Source organism: Ictalurus punctatus, chromosome 21 (genome assembly GCF_001660625.3).
Source record: "Ictalurus punctatus breed USDA103 chromosome 21, Coco_2.0, whole genome shotgun sequence".
NCBI classification, from domain to species: Eukaryota; Metazoa; Chordata; class Actinopteri; order Siluriformes; family Ictaluridae; genus Ictalurus; species Ictalurus punctatus.
In genome coordinates, this window is record NC_030436.2 from 20,764,767 (window position 1) to 20,785,940 (window position 21,174).

Consider the following 21,174-nt stretch of genomic DNA (forward strand, 5'->3'; position numbering starts at 1 on the left):
AACTAGCCAGCTAATAATAATAATAATAATAATAATAATAATAATAATTAATAATAATAGCTCGGAGTGGATTTTATGTCTGTAGTGATGTGCTAATTAATGAATGTATAAAAACGTTTGTAGCTTATTTTTAAACAGACGTGTGTGCGCGCGCGCGTGTAGGTGTGTGTGTCGTCTCCTCACCTGTCCAGCAGCAGTGACTAGAAGAATGAGAGTTCTCAGTGTGAACTCTGACACCAGCAGGGCAGCAGCTGCGTCCGAAATCGCGCTCCGTGAGGTCTCTTCACACCGGGACACTTTTCTCCGTGTTGCTTCGTGTTCACACGCAGGCGTTAAACACGCTGAATCAAAGTGTAAATTCACTCCCTGACAGTAGATGGCGCGTATTGAAAAGCAGAAATACTCCGGTACACCAGGTGGCGCTGTTTCCGTTTCTGACACCCGCTCATCACCGAGAAGAAGAAGAGAGCCGGTAGCTACGCCTTCGAGCCGCTCACACACTACTCGCGAAAGCACGTAGACACTTTTAGGAAATGTAAGATATGTGAGAGATTGAGTGATTTACACTGCAGTAAATACTTCTTTAAAGTTACATCTTTAAAGTTCTCATTGTAAACAGTATACTCTCTTTAAACAAGTAATGATTAGAATTACACCGAAGTCACAGCAATAGCATTCACATAATTATGGGGAGCCAAAATATTTTATTTTTATAATCGAATTATTTATTTGTTTATTTATTGGGGGAGATAAGGCAACTATTGTTGTGTCCACAAATGTTAATGTTCCTGAAAATTGATGAAATAAAATGCTCACTGCTGATAAATCCTTCTGCCTTCACACCTTTGAAAGCACCAGCTTCAAAATCTCTCTCTCTCTCTCTCTCTCTCTCTCTCTCTCTCTCTCTCTCTCACACACACACACACACACACACTAAAGTGTACTATGTTGTGGCTATTTTTTGACGACAGTGAAATGTAAGCATCTATTCTAAATGATCCATTTCATTCTTCAGTGTTGTTTTCTACACTAAATAGCATCGTTTGCAAATGATAATCTGCTGATGGATAGTCCATCGTATTTATTTTGCACCTGGCATATATAAGTATTCTTCAGCTAGCAAAGTACCCCGTTATTGAGTCGTTGTATTATCATATTAACCACAAAAAAACACCATTTCATCAATGTGCAGGAACATGTAAACTCCACGCAGGACAGCGGCGGGACTCGAGCCCCAAACCCTGGAGCTGTGATGCAGACGTGCGCCCCTGTTCATAATCCTATATTTATAATTATCCGATAAACCATTTACATTTTAGTGTTTTTTTTTCTTTATTTGGTATTAACGAGGACACTTATTTCTGTTTATACCACAACGCTGTTGAATTCTCGATTCTGATTGGCTGACAGAAGTCGTCCAGTAATTCTTCAGTAAATGCACGGGGTAAAGTAGTTCCAGTCAGGTCTGGACCGCATTACAGTTCCATATCACTTCACCGAGTTAACTGAAATAATGGTGTTATCCTGCTGTCCACCACAGCGCACACACACACACACACACACACACACACACACACACACACAACCACCACCTGATCAACGACTTCACCATCAAACAGGTTACACACACACACACACACACACACAACTAACAACATGACAGAACATTTCCATTTTACAGAAATATGTAAGTAATAACTAGCGACGGGCCGGTGAATTATCCTAACATCAACGCTACAAGTAGTTTATGATTTGCAGAGTCATATTGTAGATAAATAAGGAAATAAAATAAAACACAGGGAGCTGAACTCAATTTAAAAAAAGTTTGATTGTTGACACTGAATTAGAAAAAACCCCGATTATAATACTAAACGGAATTATCAGCCCAGTAACATCATTAATATAAGATATAAAGTATAAAATGGATGTAAAATATTATTTATTTTACGTTTTTTGTCGTGCCGTTAAAAAAGAAACCGTTAAAAATTGAAATAAAGATTTTTTAAACTATAATATATAACATAGTTCTTAACTATAATACGTTAGTTTGTTTATTTGTTTCTTCTATTAACCCAGGACGACTTTAAGTACACGCTAAACGAGTAACAGCGTCACCAATAAATCAGACAACACCGCGTCTTCGAATGAAGCGTTTTATATCAGATTAAAAAACACAAGGATTCGGGTCTACATGAACATGTTCACGCAGCGCTTAAAGAGATCTCTTCATGAATCTTACAGCATTCGACTCGGGGTCCAGCTGCATCCGTCTTCTGTTCATCAGCCTGCAACGTTCCGTTCATTCAGAAATAATAAATCAGGTCTTTAATGCATCAGGCACAGCGGCAGAGCTGACGCAGCATCCCACAGAAAACCACAGTGTGTTCCGTCCTTCATGACTTTTACATCATTTCACACCAGTGAATATGTTCTCACACACTCTCTCTCTCACACACACACACACACACACCTGTAGTTTTTAAGACTAACCCGTGAACCCCAGCTGGAATTCCTGAAATCTCCGGACTTCACACAGCCGTGTGTTGTCAGGTCATTTCTGATCTTCATCACTGTTCTGATATCTTCATGTGCAGGAGTCGTGTGTAAATGTGTTTAAATGCTGTGTGTCGTTTTCACATTTCATCTAAAATTCCCCACCAGATTTCTCCTTCACATTCACACGTCTCTCTCTGATTTTCTTCAGGAACACGAATCAGCTGTAAATAAAAAAATAATGTAAAAAAAAGTATGTTGATGGTACTGCTCATTTGCATTTTAACCACGCCCACAGAGCGCTATAAACGCTCACAGAGAGAAAACAGTGGAAGAGCGCCCCCTAAATCTTCCAGAAATGCAGCTCAGCCACCGCAGCTCTCCCTCACACACACACACACACACACACACCCCAATTCCTCCTGCTTTTACAGGGTGCCATTACTTTTACCCTGATTATACTAGGGCTAGGGTTATTTGTGTTAATATTTTATGGATTTGTTTTAGAATCACTTTCTTTCTTTCATTAGTATGAAGCGACCGAGTTTCGCAAAACGTTGAGTGAAATAAAACTCTCTCACACACACTCTCACACACACACTCTCACACACACTCTCACACACACAGTCACACACACAGTCACACACACAGTCACACACACACTCTCACACACACAGTCACACACACAGTCACACACACACTCTCACACACACTCTCACACACACAGTCACACACACAGTCACACACACACTCTCACACACACTCTCACACACACTCTCACACACACACTCACACACTCTCACACACACACTCACACTCTCACACACACACTCACACATACTCTCACACACAGTCACACACACAGTCACACACACAGTCACACACACACTCTCACACACTCTCACACACACTCTCACACACACTCTCACACACACACTCTCACACACACACTCTCACACACACACTCTCACACACACTCTCACACACACTCACACACACTCTCACACACACTCACACACACTCTCACACACACACTCTCACACACACTCTCACACACACAGTCTCACACACACTCACACACACACTCTCACACACACTCTCACACACACTCTCACACACCCCTTCATTAATAAATGTACCCACACACCTGAGGGAAATGTCTGTGTGATGATTCTTTTCTAGTTAAATTCTTAGTTTCGGTCGTGAGATAACGTGTGCGCTGTGTCTATCTTTTCCAGTTGCCTAGCAACAGTGTTCTCACAACTTTTCCAAGTTGAATAGCGAGAATATTTTCATGTTTGCGTTCACCTTAAACAGTTACGTCTTTGTACGCTCCCATGAGTGTAGAATACAGTATGACATCATCGGCTAATTTGCATACTCAACCCTAATCCAGTGGAAGTTCTACAGTTCTCCGGAGTTCTCTGGAGTTTTCTGGAGTTCTCCGGAGTTCTCTGGAGTTCTCTGGAGTTCTCTGGAGTTCTCCGGACGATGAGCAGAAGTTTGGAGAAGTCCAGAGCGCTTTGATTCCAGAGAGAGTTCCAGAACAGCGAGAGGCGACCCCAGAACTCTCCTCAGTCTGTACAGTGAAAGGAAGACCGTGATGCTTTTCCTCAGACATCCACACACGCTTCTGTCCCGGTGTGTGAGACCCCTGAATTCCCCGCGTCAGACCCGAGCAAAGGCGGGGCTGCAGCACCGAGCGGAACCCTGTGATGGTGCGGTGTGGTGACGAGGATCTCCTCAGAGCGCGTAGTGCTGCAGAGCTTTTTGCCTCATGACGTCCCACAGCAGCATGCTGAGCACAGTGTGAGGCGCCAGGCGCATGAACACGGGACCCATGCCCTTATACAGACCCAGAACCCCCTCTGTGCGGCTCACCTTCACCAGGCAGTCCAGGAACCCGGTGTAGAAGCGACCCTGAGGAGGAGCCCAGAGCAGAACACACTCAGAGTCACACTCAGTACACAAAGACCTAAGCACAGGACTGAAATCTCCTTTTATTCTTCACACACCTTCTTCAGCTCGTCCACGGGCTGGTTGTAAAGCCTCGTGCTGATGACGTCGAACGGCGTCATGGTGATTGCCACGGCGACGCCACTAACCATGGCCGCCATCAGAGCGACGAGCCAGCTGTCCGGACTGAACCACTGTGGGAGAGATTCGCAGCGGGGAACGCTTAACACAGACTCCTGCTGTGAAATGTTACCTGAACAGATATGTGTGTGTGTGTGTGTGTGTGTGTGTGTGTGTTCTCACCTGTGTGTGTGTAAGCCACTGTTTGGCTGAGCTGAAGGTGGCGAGCTGGGCCGCTGAGCCCACCATGACCCTGGGCACGGCGCCGTTCACGCCCCGCCACAGACCCACCACGCCCTCACGCCTGTATATGGTAGCAAAGGCGCTGGAGATTCCCTGACAACAAAACAAACAACCCTAGCTGTTCAGTAAGGCCAAAGTTATCGCCCTGCTACAAAAGGAGGAGTCAGTGTGTGTGTGTGTGTGTGTGTGTGTGTGTGTGTGTGTTAAACCGTACACATGCTAAAACGTGATGCTTTTGCTGTGGTGTGTTAGTGTAAACTGCAGCCTGGATGTTTTGTGTCTCTGCTCTCTCTTTACTGAAGAGGTAAACGTTCAGGTAATACGTGGTGCTCACTTCTCTCTCTGTGAGCAGTTTCACACTAACGCAGTTAATCAGCTGCACTTTTTATCCGTGACTGTGTGTGTGTGTGTGTGTGTGTGTGTGTGTGTGTGTATGTAATTAACACACCATCACCATCACTAATCACACTAAAATGTGTTCAAAGGGTCTTCCTGTTCAATCTCTCTTGGTTTCTGAAGTGAAACAGTTCGACTGACCTTATGATACTGCGTGGAGAGAAATCACACTCAGCAGCAACACGTATCACATGTCTGATAACCATCTCTCTCTCGCTCTCTCTCTCACACACACACACACACACACACACACAGCTTATTCAGCGCTTTTTATCAGTCCTGCTCTATGGAAACTCTGAGATTAGACCTCACCTAAAAATACGTTTGGTCAAAGACCAGCTGCAGATTTGGTGCTCACCGTGTGTGTGTGTGTGTGTGTGTGTGTGTGTGCATGAGTGTGTGTGCGTGAGTGTGTGTGTGTGTGTGTGTAAAGTTCTTCTGCTGTTGTTGCCTGGCAAATCTGTCACACCTCTGTTTGCTGACCTGTGATTGGCTGCAGCTGCTGATCAGCGGGAGATGTGTGAAGGTGCCCGGTTGTGGAATCGTGCACATACACACACACACACACATTTACACACACACATGCACACACACACACACACACACGCACGTACACAATTTCCACAGTGCAGTTGAGGGTCATTGTGATGAGGCAATGTCACGATGACGCACACAGTGACTGTTTAGACTTGTGTAAATTTAGAGCTGTGTGAGAGATCACACACATGCACACACGCACACACTCACACACTCATCTGAAGTAAAGCAACACTGTGAAATCCCTGACCTGATCCACAGCACACTGGGAAAATCCTCTGTACTGTCCACACACTAGAGCACAACAGCGATGATGGACGATCTGCAACGATTCTTTTCTACACTTGTTGCTCTTCTGGCGCTCAGTAGATGGAAGAAGACTTAATGTGTGTGTTACACTGTGTCTCATCCCTGTGCACATTCTCTTCAGGTCTGTTAGTCCTGATGTTAATGAACAGTGTAACAAGCATATCTGTCTGGTGAATCGGGTGAATCGGGTGAATCGAATCTAAGAGTCGATTCACATAAGAAAGAAAAAAAAAAGAAAAAAAAAGAGTTAAAGTTAGGGCGCTGGAGGACGTGACTCACCTGGTGGTTGTGCTGGTGCCCCACAGCGATGGCCTCCACAGTCTGCGCCTGCAGGTGTGTCTTTATCTGCGCAGAGATCAAACACACACACCTTCATACGACAAACACTTACGATAGTTGGTCTAGTTATTGCTCTACTTTTTGTACCAGCACCACCTACAGGTCGTAGGTGAAAACACACTGTGTGAAGGGTGTAAGGAAGCGAGAAACAAGGCTGGGGCTGAGTTTGTTCTCGCCCAGACTGTAGATTCACGCAGCCAATCAAGTCAGGTGATCCCCACGCCCCCCCCCCCACCCACCCCCCCCCCCCCCCCCCCCCCCCCCCCCCCCGAGTGCCACACCCCACTGGGTTTCGTGCACGTCCGCAGCACAAGGGTAGCCGCACATGAGACACGATTCTGTGTAGATTGCGTTCTCGCTTGATTTTTCAGGGGAAACTGAAGCTAGAAAACTAGAATTGTGAATTTCTTTTAATACGTTTGCGTAACCGTTTTATATATATAATAAAACCTTGTGTGATAAAGCTCAATCACGGTTTCATAATCGTAACACAGCGCTACAGATAAGTGGTAGACCACTCCCGTTCAATAACCTGGCCAGCAGTGTGTGTGTGTGTGTGTGTGTGTGTGTGTTGCAGTGTTTAACACTCTGCTTTGTCACTGCTCGTGGTGGTGGCAATTCATTCTTTCCCTCTCTGCCCTTTTCCACCCCTCCGTATTGTCTTTAAAGGTGTGACTGTGTGTGTTTTCCATGGCGTTGACCTCTCCTTCCCTCCTTCCCTCCTCCCTCCTTCCACTCAGGTGTAAATAACACACAGCTTACTGCTAATAATCCACACACCAACACATGCGTCCTGTACTTCCTGTGTGCACAATAATCGAGGAAGAAGTGTATACAGTATATCCAGGGATGGTATAGTTACTGTCCGAAAGGGGCGGAGCCACTGGAGTGCACTGCAGATTGACATTAGTGTCGTTACTGCACCACAAACATCCGGGATCTGTATAATCAACCGCGGCGTGTACAGAAAAGACGCACACAGGCCGCAGAAAACGTATGTACAGTTCATGATATGAGAGGAGGAGGTTTTTGAGATTTAGCGCACAGGGCTAACCACATTAACCTCTGAGCCGTCTGCAGAGTGTACAGTGTGACAGCGGGTCACGATGGGGGAGGACGGTTTTACACAACGAGAGATTTTTCTTCCCCCTCAGGCATCGGCAGTTTGTCCCAGTGTTGGGAAACTTCCCAGTACAGAACCTCTGTTACAAAGTGCACGTTAAATCGGCACAAAATGTCGCAAATTCAGCAAAAAAAAGACTTTATCTTTGCGCTGGAGCGTCAAGCCTAATGTCGCTAACAGGTAAAGTATTTCTTTGCTGCATTTGCGACATTTTGTGCTGATTTAACGTGCACTTTGTAACAGAGGTTCTGTACTTTGAACCTCATGTTCCCGAGAATTTTTTTTTGTGTACGTCTTGTACTGAATAGTTTTAGATCTCGCAACGAAAAACATAAAACATGTTGTTGTTTTTTTTATCGAAGCAACAAAAAGTTATCCAACACCCATCACCCATGAGAAAAACTAAGTGCCCCCTTAAACATAAAATCTGCTTGTGCCACCTTTAGCAGCAATAACTGCCAACAAACGCTTCCGATAACTGGAGATCAGACTTTCACTTACTTCTAGGACTAGGATTTACTCCTACACTTTGGATCGTCGTCTTGCTGCAGAATCCAGTTACGCTTGAGTTTTAACTTAAGGACTGAAGACCGGACATTCTCCTTTAGGATTTTTTGGTAGAGAGCAGAATTCCTGTTTCCCTCAATTACTGCGAGTTGCCCAGACCCTGAAGCAGCAGAGCATCCCCACACCATCACACTTCCTCCACCATGCTTGACCGTAGGTATGATGTTTTTGTGGAATTCTGTGTTGGTTTACACCAGGTGTAACGGGACTCCTGTCTTCCAAACAGTTCCACTTTCACCTCATCAGTCCACAGAACATTCTCCCAAAAGGTTTGAGGATCATCAAGGTGTGTTTTGGTGAAATTCAGACGAGTCTTAATGTTGTTCTGGATTAGCAGTGGTTTTCACCTCGCCGTGTTCCCCCAGTGTCTTTCTGATCGTGGAGTCATGAACAGTGACCTTTATTGATGTAAGAGTGACCTGTAGGTCCTTTGATGTTGTCCTTGGCTCTTTTGTGACTTCCTGGATGAGTCGTCGCTGTGCTCTTGAAGGAATTTTGGAAGGTCGGACACTTCTGGGAAGGTTCACTACTGTGCCGGGGTTTTCCATTTGGAGATAACGGCTCTCGCTGTGGTTCTTTGGAGTCCCAGAGCCTCTGAAATAGCTTTGTAACCCTTCCCCAGACTGATGTACTTCAATCACCTTCTTCCTCATCATTTCTGGAATCTCTTTCAGCTTTGCCGTAGTGTGTTACTGGGTAAGACCTTTTAACCAACTTCCTGCTGCTGAAAAAGTTCTATGTCAGTGTAGATGTGAGTGAACGGGGTTTGCAGTGATCAGGTCTGGTTGTGTCTCGTCCAGCTGAACCCCGTTATCAATGCAGTTTCCTAGATTTGGGGAAGTACTAACTATGGGGGCAAATACATTTTCACACAGGCCCAGTAGGTATTGGTTAAGTTTTTTTGATTCAATAAATAATATTACCATTTAAAAACTATTGTGTGTTTACTCAGGTTTCCTTTTGTTTTATCTTAGATTTTGTTTTAAATTCTGAAAAACAAAGTATGCGATATACGCAAAACCCGAAGAAATCAGGCAGATACTTTTTTCACAGCACTGTACAAGTGACAAGGCTTTAAAAGTGTCCAAACTAAGGACCTGATCTTTGCACAGATATGTTGACGTGCTAGAGATAACAATATCACGTGTTAAATATTGTGACATAATGCGTTATTGATTACTGAGACATACACAGCAGGACAGGACACTAAACTATCTGACGGGTCTCAATGCATTTCGATATCCTTAATCTGCACCGGTCTGATAAATGAAACCCTGTAAGCAGTTTTTAAAACCCCAGTGAACTCACCAGGTAAGCGGGAGAGGCAATGAAGGCCCCTAAAGCCCCAGCAGCCGCCCCCGATGCCACGTTTCCCCCCGGGACGTCGCTGATCCCTGAGACCTGTGTGTAGGAGTAGAAGCTGAGCCGGACTCCGTTCATGAGAGCCTGGTAGAGCAGTCCGGCGGTGAGGCCCTTCTGCAGGCCGCGCAGGCCGTCGGTGCGTCCCACCAGCCAGAGAGCCTGCAGCACCCCTCGGTAGTGCTGATGGTACGAGCCACGCGCCTGTAGCTCCCCCTGCAGCTGCAGGCGAGTCTTCACCACCTCCAGCGGGTTGGTGAACACACAGGCGCCGCAGCAGGCCAGAGAACCCAGAGTGAAGTCCAGCGGCGGCCAAAGCGCCCGGGGACGGTTACCTGGCCTCGAAGGAGTACGAGGTAGAGGAGGAATGGAGCTCTGGGTGATGAACGCTGTGACTGGGGGGCGGTTGATGAGTTGTGGATCTGCCATCGCACCCATGATGGTGATGGCGGTGATGGATCGCCCAGCTTAAACAGTTAGACGCTTCCTGAGGAGTTTGGGTACAACATGTACCAGCACGGTGTGCACCAGTCCTGCAGTGTTTGCTCACCTGTAAACGTAAACACCTGAAATTACAAACCGGTCACATGCCAGCTTCTCTTTTCATCACTGAGGAGCAGGAATGACGTCATGCCTCAGATACACAGAAACTTCTCCAGTGAAGAAACACCAGGGAGCCGACACGCCATCCTCTGGGACTCTGAGAAACTTGTTTTGATCTCAGGAACAATTCTGTAACAAAAATCAAAGCGTGAAAATGAACTCAAGATGCAAAGAAGGGGATTGAAAGTGTGTGTGCATTAAAGTGTGTAATTACGCTGTTACAGGGTAATGAAAGAAAGCAATATCTTTGTAAATATTATTCATTACATCGCTAAGAAATTATCACTGCTTTCTCTTTCATGCCTTTAAAAAAAATCTGTACGAACTTGTTTTAACTTTGATAATAATTCATTCTGAATGTGTCCTAAACTGCAGCCTGTCCCGCATGGCAGTACTTTCCTAACTGGCCCAGAAAACACCACTTTCAAAAATAAATAAATAAAAAGCTCGAACTGCTTCTTTAGAAGTTAAACCTCTTTATCATTTTAATGATCCTCTAATAATTCGTATATGCTGCTCACATAATCATTTAGACCAACTTACCCTCTGTCTGTCTGTCTGTCTGTCTGTCTCTGTCTCTGTCTCTGTCTCTCTCTCTCTCTCTCTCTCTCTCTCTCTCTCTCCGCCTGGGTCTCTCCCTCGTTCTGACAGCAGCGCTGTAAACATGCCACATAAAAAGCTACAGAACTAGCCCCGCCCCGCTCTCCCTCTCAGCGAATCAAATACCGTGAATCTGTCCATACCCGAGCTTCCAGCCAATCGGATTCCGCATTCCACCTTTTCAAGGATTCAATGCCTAGTACATGAATGTTTCCGGCCCGAACCTGCATACTACACATACCGCATAATACATATCTTGTTTTGTTTTGTTTTGTTTTGTTTTGTTTTGTTTTGTTTTGTTCACTTCTCACACTTTATCTCGTTATTATGGGGAACTGATTAATACGCCATATTCAGTCCATGGTGTCATGTTTTAATTTAACAGCTCTTAAGCACTCTGTAGAGTTAAATCTGTTGTTTTTCATTCACATAACTACAGGGAAAGGACGCGGCTAGCAAATTGGCTAGTTTGTTAGCCGTTAGCTAGCTAATGTAAATAAACATAAATACGAGCATAAACTTTACACAGGTTATGTAGGTTAATGAAGTTGTTTTTAATCAAATTTAAAAACAAAAACGTAAACATCAAAATTCATGAACTTCGTTGTAACTCATCCTGCTAGTTTGCGGACTTTGACAAAATGGCGGCCTGTTTTAGTGAATTCATAATAATATTTATTTTTTTAAAATGTGCTTGTTTGTTTGTTTGTTTGTTTGTTTGTTTGTTTGTTTAAAATGGATAATCTATACATACAGGGGTACTGCTTCATATATTAAGCTTTTTTATGATCAGACTATATTAAATGAATTGTCTGAATTGGACATCATAGACGCTGAAGCCTGAAGCTCATTCTGTATAGCTTAAGTAGTGCCCTGTGTATAAAACAGAATAAAATAATAAAACCTTTCTACAGTTATTATTATTATTATGATTATTATTATTATATAATTTTATTTGACAGGACTAGCTGCATCTGAATATGTCATACAAAATGGGTCACTTATTACACTTAAAGCTGCTAGTTGAAACTGTTAGTTGAAAACAAAAACCAATTTAAAAATATTTTTACTACAATACTGTTGAGAAATTCTTAAAATGAAGCAATCAAATATAGATTTTGCATGGTTTACAGAGAACATACTGCAGCTCCAGGTTCAAGGCCAAAAGCTAAAAGAAGGTTTAACATGGACCTTTAAAATGGACCCCGGTCTGTGGAGCGAGTGCTGCATGGACTCAGCCTGGACGTTTCGGCTAGAAAGAACACCAAATATCTAATTACCTCTTCTTTTATTCACCTGTTGTTACACTGCAAGTCTGCGTTTATTTACAGGGCTTGAATACAAAGAAACTGACAATTAAATTGTTCTACCTTCAAAAAAAAAATGTAGTAGCTGTATTATCATCAACTACAAGTAGGATTAGGATCAGCTCGTTTTACACGAAAACACCTTTTCTTTATAAAGTGTCTTCAATAATGTGGTTCATGTTAACTAAAGTAGTGCGCTGAAGAAGATCAAAATTAAGGAATAACTTTTAACGCAAGAGTTAAATCTAATCACGAATGTTAAAAACGAAGTGTTAATCTGGATAAAGGGCAGCGGGAGTAGTTAAAATGTTGGACGACCGATCAGAATTGTGAGTTCACATCCCCGCAATGCCAAGCCGCCACTGTGGGGCCCTTAAGCAATGCCCTTCACCCTCAACTGCTCAAATCTATATACGAGATAAATGGCGTCTGACAAATGCCATAAATGTAAATGTCGAAACACAATATTTTATGCACTTAAATAAAATAAGCATATCTAAATAATAATTAATTATTATTCATAAATAATTATTTAATAAGCATACATAAATATTGGGCATATCCATGCAAACATGCTCCAGAAAGCACACGTCACATCCACAAGGCTGAGTGTTTTCCTGGAGAGCTATATTTCTCCTGCATAAACAAAACAATATATAAACCTTCCAGCAGTCCTACCTCTTTTCCCAGCAGTGCATGCAGATCTCCTTACGTGTGTGTGAGTGCGGTTCCAGTCACACACTGTGTCAGAGTGCATGCTGTGTGTAAGTATAGCCCGAAAGTCACTCAGCACATTAACAGAAAGTATTTACCCTTCTTTTCCCAGTGGCTCATAAACACATCCGTCACTTCGCAAACATCTGAACGTCACTAAAGGACACACGAACATGCTTATGATAACCTACTGCACTCGGTAATTGGACCTCCTGTATGTAACACAACGCCACCGTGTCACTGGGTTAACGAGCACTAATGTGGCTGGTCTTGTATTCAGCTCCAGGTCTGGATGAATTTCCAGCTTTGTTTTTCTCTCTAGATTCCCTCACAACAAAGAATAGTAGAACATTAATGCAGAAACATCTCATGTCTCTTGTGATTTGAGTGTGTGTGTGTGTGTGTATACACGTTTTGGCCGTCCCCTTCACGATTACACACACTGTCCTTTTATTATTAGCGTGCAGGGGTACTGTAAAGGGAGAAGGCCTTAAATGATTCAAAGAGGCGCCTGGAACCCACCAGATCATACTGCAGGAACACATTTCTCCTCCTCAGTGTGAGGACCATGTGAGAGAAGCAGGACAGGAGGACAGTGTGAGGATGAGGAGGAGGTGAAACATGACGTGAAATGAATCGGTTAATGTCCTGGGAGACAACATAAAAAAAAAAAAAAAGATTCAGAAAGGTTCATTGATGTGCCGATTCATTAAAAAATAATCCCACCCAGAGTGTATTCCCACCTCACATCTAGCATTCCCAGGATAGACCCCGGATCCACCGGCACACTGACCTGGATGCAGTGACTACTGAAGATAAGACGTTATAAAGACTTTATTGTTTGATTTTGTATCGGGTTACACTGCAACAGGACCCTCCCTTTCCCACCCCGTCCCGTCCCAAACATCAATCACCACACACACGCATTCATTCACAGACACATGCAGTGACACACATCGTCTCCATCTTGCTCATATTTGAAATGTAAACAATGCAGGCAGGAAGTGAGATATAAAAGCAAGGTAGTCAGCAGCGTTCCTCCGTTTCCCGGGCCCCTTCATTTGCAACGAGACGCTATCGCAGGAAAGGGAGGAACAGTCCCTTCAGTTTATGATCTCCCACACACACACACACACACACACACACACACACACACACACACACACACACACACACAGTGGGAGAGAAGGTCAGGAAAAGCAATCACACAACAACAGTTCTTCATTAAGTCTCCTTTATATGTGTCAAAATTGATTTCTCAGGAGAGACGAGGAATTAGTGTTGGGAATGTGACACGAGTCGTTCCAGTCTCTTCCCAAAAGGCAGGTCTGATGATGTCAGTGTCCAGGTCAGAATTTCCAGGTAAATTTCCAACCTGACCATCCCAAATTGCACGCACGGTCCTCCCGGCGCTCTCTCATTACCTTTTAGCACGTACGAAATACAAGGCATTGGTTTTGGGGTAGTACTTGACGTTCTGTTTTTTGTCCATGAGCCCGCCGAAGATGATGAGTTCTCCTCTGCCCTGCACCACCGTGTGCAGGCTCGTCTCCGGCGGTCCAGTGACGGCACTGCTGCCAAAGACGCGCCACGCCACGACACCGGCGGTTTTGGCCCGTGAAACGTCCAGCACGTACATCTGCATGGGCTTGCAGCTGAGCGCCTGGTACAGCGGCTTCCCCACGTTCAGGCTCTGCGGGGGCACCGAGTGGCCCAGGCGACGCGCAATCGGAGGGATCGAGTGTCCATCAACCTGCGGCGGGCTTGATGAGGCGGGGCTGGAGCTAGGGGCGGGGTTAGAGGAGGACGAGGAAGGAGACGACGATGCGAGGGATTTAACGGCTTCCAGGCCTCTGCGGAGCGCGGCAGGAGAAACAGCGCCTGGCGGAGTGTGAATGCCATTTGTGCTTGGCTGATCCAGAGAAGGTGGGGCCACTGATGATGCCGAAGAGGGCGGAGACTCCCATCCATAATCTGTTGGTAAATGGGCGTGGCCATGTGGGTGGGAGGGACTAGTATGAGGGGAAGGGGAAGAGCCGTTAAGCAAAGGCGGACTGTCTGGAGCCTGCGATGGAGACGGCTGCTGTGAAGAGGAGGGACTTCCGTCTCTGGCTCCGCCCCTAACCGTCGCCGGGCGTGGCCGGAGAGTTCCCCAGCGTCCGTTGACGCATGGAGCCTCCTCCACGTTGCCAAGGACGACGCCGGAGCGCACAGGAGACTGTGATCGCAGAGGGGGGGTGTCCGGGCCGAGCGGAGGGGGTGTGGCACTGATGGGGGAAGGGCGGGAGTTCAGACTCGGGCTCAAAGGAGCCCGGCCAGACGGAGCCTGCGAGAAAACGACCACACACTCACCCACCTGCAGAGAGAGAGAGAGAGAGAGAGAGAGAGAGAGAGAGAGAGAGAGAGAGAGAGAGAGGTCAGATCAGTTTTTTAATTATTTAGACTGAATATATTCATACACTAACTCTCTCTCACACACACACACACACACACACACACACCTTGCAGGCCGGGTGGCACCAGAGTTCAGGAGCGCAGTGTTCCTCGTTCTCTACTCGCAATTGCTGCCATGACCAGGTGGGGGCACCCATGTGCAACAACCAGGCGTCTTTCAGCAGCTGCAACACACACAAGTTTATTAGAGAGGAAAATCAAACAACTGAGGGGTTTAACACAGACAGTTATTAGACCTAGGTAAGATCAGACCCGGGTACAATTGTTATGGTTGATTATGAAGACGTCAGAACTGAACTCACAGCGTTCGGGCCGCCGCAGCCCCCCAGGATGAGCAGCGTCTCGCCGTCTATCACAATCTGAGAGGGAGAAAACATGACGTTATTGGCATCGTTGTTCCCTCTAGCTCGGTTTCTTATTCCCATCAGAACCCTGAACATAAGCAGGAGGAACAGGTACAGTGTTCCCGCACACGTGACCTGCACACGTGAGTGTGAGAGGAGGAGAGACTCACCTGACTCTGGCCTCCGCGGGGGTGAGGAGCAGAGCCAGTGATGGTGGGTTTGGACCAGGACCACTGTTCAAGATCCAGAACCCACACCTCATTACTCCTGAAATAAACACACACACAACAAATCAGTAATCCAGACCGAGGCGCTAATCCTCTGGTACTAACATCCAAAACACACACACACACACACACACGCACACACGCACACACAGGTACGTACATCTGTCGAGCTCCGAGAGAGCCACCGAACACCACCATTGTGTTATTAATGACAGAGGAGGAGTGACCAGCCATGGGTGGAGGACCGTGAGTCGTCACGATACAGTTCCACCTGAGAGACAGACAGACAGAGATACACATCAACAGTTGGTTATTTTTTCTACAACAGCCAAGAGTTTTATTGCTCTTACACCACAGCAATTTGCAGCTTGTCACGTTAGCGAGAAACCACAAAGAACCGTAAACTCCTCTGTTTAGTTTCAGCTTTCCCTCTGACTGTTACAAAGCGCTGACACTGGAGACTCCTTCCTTACTTGCTACATAAACGTCTCCTTACTTCACCAGATCGACGACGTTTATGTGGGACGTCACCTAAAGTAGACGTCCCTGTGAATGAGCTGCTGCTATAGTTAATTTTATATAAACCTGCGCTACAGTCAGAGCTGCTGTTATAGAAAACTAAATCAACACGTTCATCAATCAACGACCAATCACTATGCGGAACTCAACGGCGCTGTGGTGTGACTTGTGACAAGCGACACGGAACGTTAGATGCGACGACGAATCTTCTCTGCTCACCAGTTTTTGGAAGGAGAGTAGGTGTGTATCTCGTCGAAGAAGCGCTCGGGTTGGTGCAGAGGGTACGGGCTGGGGCGGGTCCAGCCTCCGAACAGCACCAGCAGATCCTTAAACATCACCAGCGTGGCGCCGGCTTTGGGAGATGGGTACGAGCCTGGACACAGAACAGCCGAAAACAACTCTCATACATGCGAGTGTGTGTGTGTCACTCTAGCAGTCAGGGTTAACAGTAGGGAAAATGTGTGTATGTGTGTGAGACATTTTGAAGAGCAGTGTAGCAGTCTGTGTGTGTGTGTGTGTGTGTGTGTGTGTGTACCTGAAGCGAGCGGTCGTATCCACTCCTTGCTGTTCAGGTCGAGTCTCCACAAGTCGTTAAACGCTGCATTACAGCTGCTCTGTGTGCAGCCGCCAAACACGTACATCGACTGGTTTGAGTCATAGTAACACGCACCTTTAAAACACACACACACACACACATTAGAAGTGTTGCACAAAACTAGGGGTTTTCAGCCTGTGTGTCGCCCCCTGTGGTTGATGCTGGTACTGCTGGCAGAGTCAATTTATCTGACCTGTAAAATAATCTCTAAATATTATCTAATGAGCCAAATTTAAATATCAGAACTTAAATATCGTTACTGTATTTAACTGAAGAGAGATTTAGGACAGTGTGAGGAGTCAGTCCTGTTGTGGGAACTTTTGCTGTAAAATGTCAGGAAGATCCCGTAAAACCTCCAAATGTTTATTAGCATGTTTCTGTTAATATTTATATAAATTACACCTACAGTCCGAGGTGTAAGTGTCCTTCACTGACACACTCACTCACACACACACACACACGAATTCAATAATAATTAATGAGGAAGGGCTGACGTTTGGCCCGAAGTCACTGTAAGACCAGGACGAGATGATTACCACCAGATCATCCAGAGGTTCATGTGTGAACAGAATCTTACACGCTCCTGAGAGAGAGGACGTTGTGATGGTGAGTATCTATCCTACGCAGTGACGGCACTTTTTAGGCAGACAATTTAAAAGGAGTACCACAAAGTGTTCTAAGCAGAACGCTTGTTTTCTTCTTCATCTCGGGAACCTGTCACGAGTTTAACGTTTAGCTTCTTGATACTCGGTACACTCGGTTCCTTAAGGGTTCGCTGCATAAGTGAGGGTTCTTAGCTTCAAGAGGTTCTACCCTGAGTTCTGATCGCGAAACACTTCGGTATAAGGTTCTATACAGAAGCTTTAAGAACCAGAGATGAGCGTATGAATACAACGCCCCAGGTTTAGAGCACGGAAACATTATTAGAAAATGAAACACTTCTTGAGCCGACATCAATCTGCGAACTGATTTAAAAACGTAATCGGACACTGCTGAGATTCAAACGCCGGTCATTTATTTGATGAAATTAGTTTCTTCTCATTTAACAGATTTATGGGTTCTCGTTAATTCAAGGATTAAATCTATGACACTGAGAAGGATAAAGACTGAAACTCTGAAACATTCAGCATCCTGTTACAGCACACGTATGAACTGTAAAGTGTGTGTGTGTGTGTGTGAGAGAGTGTGTGTGTGTGTGTGTGTGTGTGTACTGACTGTGGGAAAAGCGTTGTGTGATGGGGGTTCCGGGATACGGGTAGGTGCGACTCTCCCACTGGATGTTCCCTTCCTGAACGGCCCTCAGGAAACCATGGTAACACTGATACGCTACACCTGGACACATCAAAGCACACACCGACACTTTCAGGACTTCTAAAGAGATCATTAACACCTTTAATTAACACGTCTGAGACTTCACACACACACAGCATGACACTTATAACCTCTAACACACTGTCTCTCTCTCTACCTACCTGTCTGTCTGTCTCTCTATCCTCCTACCACTGTCTCTCTCTTGATCTGTTTGTCTTTTTTTCCCTTTAACCGTCTCTCTTTCTGTTTCTCCCATGTTCTCCTTATCTGTGTCCCACTCTCTGCGTGCATCTCTCTCTTTCCCTCTCCCTGCCTGCCTGCCTGCCTGCCTGTCTCTCTCTCTCTCTCTCTCTCTCTCTCTCTCTCACCTTTAATGAGGCGGTACCACTGTTTGCACACCAGGGCGGCGGTCTTGTGCTCCTGATATGGCGAGAGGAAGGACAGTATGTACTCCAGCACCTCCTCCGGCAGCTCGCCCATGGCTCTCTGGCAGCTTTTCTCAGGATGCTTCACGCATCCTGTCGTCTCCGTCTTGGTCGCAGCGGTCTGGTTGTTGACGTGACCCCCCGGCGAAGCGGTGCCGGCGTCCTCTGTGTCCATGGCAACGAAGCCGGCGTCCTCGCCGTCGGAGGAGCGAGACATGCTGCCTGCAGGGGTAGAGAGGAAATGGAGTGACGCCTCGGTTATAAAACTGCCACGGAATCGTCTAATCTTTAAGAGCGATTTATTTCACATCAAGTTCAACAAAACAAAACTGATCTCTGTTCCCGAGTAAAGTTTTTTCAGATCATGTCTGAACAAAACCACCTCAGACTTTCCATGTCATGCCAAAGCGCTTTAAAAACAGCCACAGAACATGATCAGTAAGCATGCACACGTCACTATCTACACCCATTTCCCTTTTTCTACACCGGGCTGGTGTGGCAGCTGTTCTCTCACCTCACACAGCTGCAGGAATTTCAGTCCATCATCTTCCAGAACAATCCCCGTCACTTCTGCCATTTCCGCTATGTTAAACTCTGTTCGGCTTTCTTACTGCTCTGCTGCTCCTGAAACTCCCTCACTGATCAAAATCCTGTTCTTTCTACCACAGGAACCTGCTGCAGAACAAAAACTACACGGTTCCTCAATCTTCTGTCCGTCTCACCGCCAGAGCTCAGCTCGCTTGTTTCTATTGTAGGCTAACTGAATAAGCTAGCTAGCTAACGGTGATGTCCTGGAAGAACAGGACGACAGAACGCTTGAAACCGTGTTCATAAAAATGTCTGATTCTAGTCATCTTCGTTTAATCCTATGTCTTGTGAGACGCTGCATCTGATAAAGTGCGGTGTAGAATAGTATAAACGCGTTTAACTCGCTAATCTGCCGGTGCTAGCCTGGCGCTAATGGAGCGGCTAACTCAGACAGCGAGCTAGCTAACTTCACACATTTTCACCCCATAAGTTGTGCTTGGACTCTTGTCTAATCTAAGTCATGTTTTGTTTTGTTTTGTTTAGTTTTTTTGTTACCGGCGTGTGTGTCCTCCCTTTTCCGTCCTGTTGTGTCCTCTGATCGCTGCCGTGTGATGACTCCCTTTTATCAGCTCCTGCTGCTGTTCTCCAGACTCCAAACATCCGCCATCTTCCTCCCTACAGCAGCATCTTACGCACGGACGCGGGAGCGCGCACGCAACGCCGTCCTCCCTGACACACGGCGCTGGGCGCGTTCTGGATGATGCGCGTGCTCGTGCTCTGCACACTGGGGCAGTTTTGTTGTTGTTGTAGAGTTTCCATTTTGTCTCAGCTTTCTTGATATGACGAAATCTCCAGCACATCATACATTTCTGGAATCCGCAAGGTGTTGACCACCTGCATGCGAAGGAAAAGAAACGTCTCTATCATACTCCAAAGAAGCAAAATGGTCAAAACTGCCCTAAAACCATTTTAATTACATGCCAACTTCCTGTTTGGTGCTGACCACACCCTTATATGACCACATCTTATATGATGTCAGATGAGTTAAGTCGCGTTATTTCTATCAGCTAGTTCCACTGCAAGGGTTTAGTGACATAAGTTTAGACTTTTACTTACTGTTCTTGTTGTTGTTTTTCACTTTTATTAATTCGTATCAGTTCACATTTAATAAACCTTAAACCTTCTTAGTTAAAACTGTTTAAAGACAGAGCTGTCTGTTCATGTGATCTCTCTGTGGGATTGCTCCGGGTTCTTCAGTTTTCCCCCCATGTCCCAATAACATGCCAGTAGATGAATAGGTTGAGATAAATTGCCGTAAGTGTGATAAAGTGTGTGAATGTGTGTGCATGGTGTCCTGTGATGGGAGGCTTTTACTATTCAGGGTTTTTTCCCCCCGTCTTACGCCCAGTGATTCGGGACGGGCTCCTGAAAGGCCCTGACCAGGATAAAGCGCTTACTCTGAGTGGGTGTGAGCATAACTAAATCTGTGACATACACATTATTGTAAATATTTCGTAGAACTGTAAAGTAAGTGTAAATAATATTACATATGTTTGTAATCTGTACGTATGCATGAATTTGCATGAATCTGTTTGGGGATTTATTTTTGTTTTTGTCTTTGCTTATAGAGTATGTTTTGTTTTATCTACCTATTTATTCATTTATTTTAAATTACATCATTACCATTGTTTTTTTGTTTGTTTGTTTGTTTTCTTGCACCATTTTAATGCTTTGGCTACAATTCAAGTAAAAAAAACAACAACAGTTTTTGAGTATTTATTGCTGAAGTAACCTTATTAAGACACTCATTCTGTTTATTTCCCTAAACTACGTTATAATTTTTTACTCTTGTAAAATGCATAATAACACTGTAATGAAATATCATAATAAATAATTACGCTGTAATTAAACATTAAAAGAGATTACTGTATATTTGTATGCAAATAAAAGAAAATGTGGTTTTTAAATAATAACAAAAGTACCAAATTTTAGCTCGGTGAAGAATTTATAATAGTAATTTACGGGAAATTATATGAAGTAGATTTAAGTAAATCCCGTTAATCATTCACACATTTTACACTGATAATAAAATATATTTTTAGATA

General features: G+C 45.0%; 2 protein-coding genes across 3 annotated transcripts; both read right to left on the reverse strand.

Annotated features, from left to right (window-relative positions):
• Window positions 1-2,139: 2,139 nt before the first annotated feature.
• slc25a34 (solute carrier family 25 member 34) lies at window positions 2,140-10,706 on the reverse strand. 2 transcript variants are annotated; one of them, XR_008393149.1, is made up of 7 exons: window positions 10,589-10,706; window positions 9,392-10,174; window positions 6,334-6,399; window positions 4,753-4,905; window positions 4,509-4,643; window positions 3,641-4,413; window positions 2,140-2,717 (listed from the first exon to the last, which is right to left on the reverse strand). XR_008393149.1 is itself a non-coding variant. In XM_053673966.1 (7 exons), the coding sequence occupies exons 3-7, from the start codon at window positions 9,878-9,880 to the stop codon at window positions 4,237-4,239; spliced, it is 1,020 nt and encodes a 339-aa protein (XP_053529941.1). In that variant the 5' UTR covers window positions 9,881-9,992; window positions 10,077-10,174; window positions 10,589-10,706; the 3' UTR covers window positions 2,140-4,236. The 2 variants fall into 2 exon arrangements, 1 of the variants encoding a protein (XP_053529941.1); XM_053673966.1 differs by having other exon boundaries at window positions 2,140-4,413; window positions 9,392-9,992; window positions 10,077-10,174.
• Window positions 10,707-13,883: 3,177 nt separating this feature from the next.
• On the reverse strand, window positions 13,884-19,813 carry fbxo42 (F-box protein 42). The gene is made up of 10 exons (XM_017450271.3): window positions 19,625-19,813; window positions 18,485-18,763; window positions 18,021-18,137; window positions 16,746-16,880; window positions 16,430-16,583; window positions 15,852-15,962; window positions 15,635-15,731; window positions 15,423-15,479; window positions 15,168-15,284; window positions 13,884-15,022 (listed from the first exon to the last, which is right to left on the reverse strand). Exons 2-10 carry the CDS (start codon window positions 18,756-18,758, stop codon window positions 14,087-14,089), a joined length of 1,998 nt encoding a protein of 665 aa, XP_017305760.1. The 5' UTR covers window positions 18,759-18,763; window positions 19,625-19,813; the 3' UTR covers window positions 13,884-14,086.
• Between the last annotated feature and the right edge of the window lie 1,361 nt (window positions 19,814-21,174).

Bases quoted from the DNA above. Each gene is read 5' to 3' on its own strand.
- slc25a34 (XM_053673966.1), bottom strand. From the start codon at position 9,880: ATGGGTGCGATGGCAGATCCACAACTCATCAACCGCCCCCCAGTCACA. The intron at 4,906-6,333 runs GTGAGTCACGTC...TTTTGTTGTCAG, and splicing joins GGCACCAGCACAACCACCAG to GGAATCTCCAGCGCCTTTGC. The intron at 4,414-4,508 runs GTGTGTGAAGAA...GCTCCTCCTCAG, and splicing joins CCGTGGACGAGCTGAAGAAG to GGTCGCTTCTACACCGGGTT.
- fbxo42 (XM_017450271.3), bottom strand. From the start codon at position 18,758: ATGTCTCGCTCCTCCGACGGCGAGGACGCCGGCTTCGTTGCCATGGAC. The intron at 16,584-16,745 runs GTACACACACAC...TTCTGTGTCCAG, and splicing joins GATACGACCGCTCGCTTCAG to GCTCGTACCCATCTCCCAAA. The intron at 15,963-16,429 runs GTGAGCAGAGAA...TCTGTCTCTCAG, and splicing joins TACTCTCCTTCCAAAAACTG to GTGGAACTGTATCGTGACGA.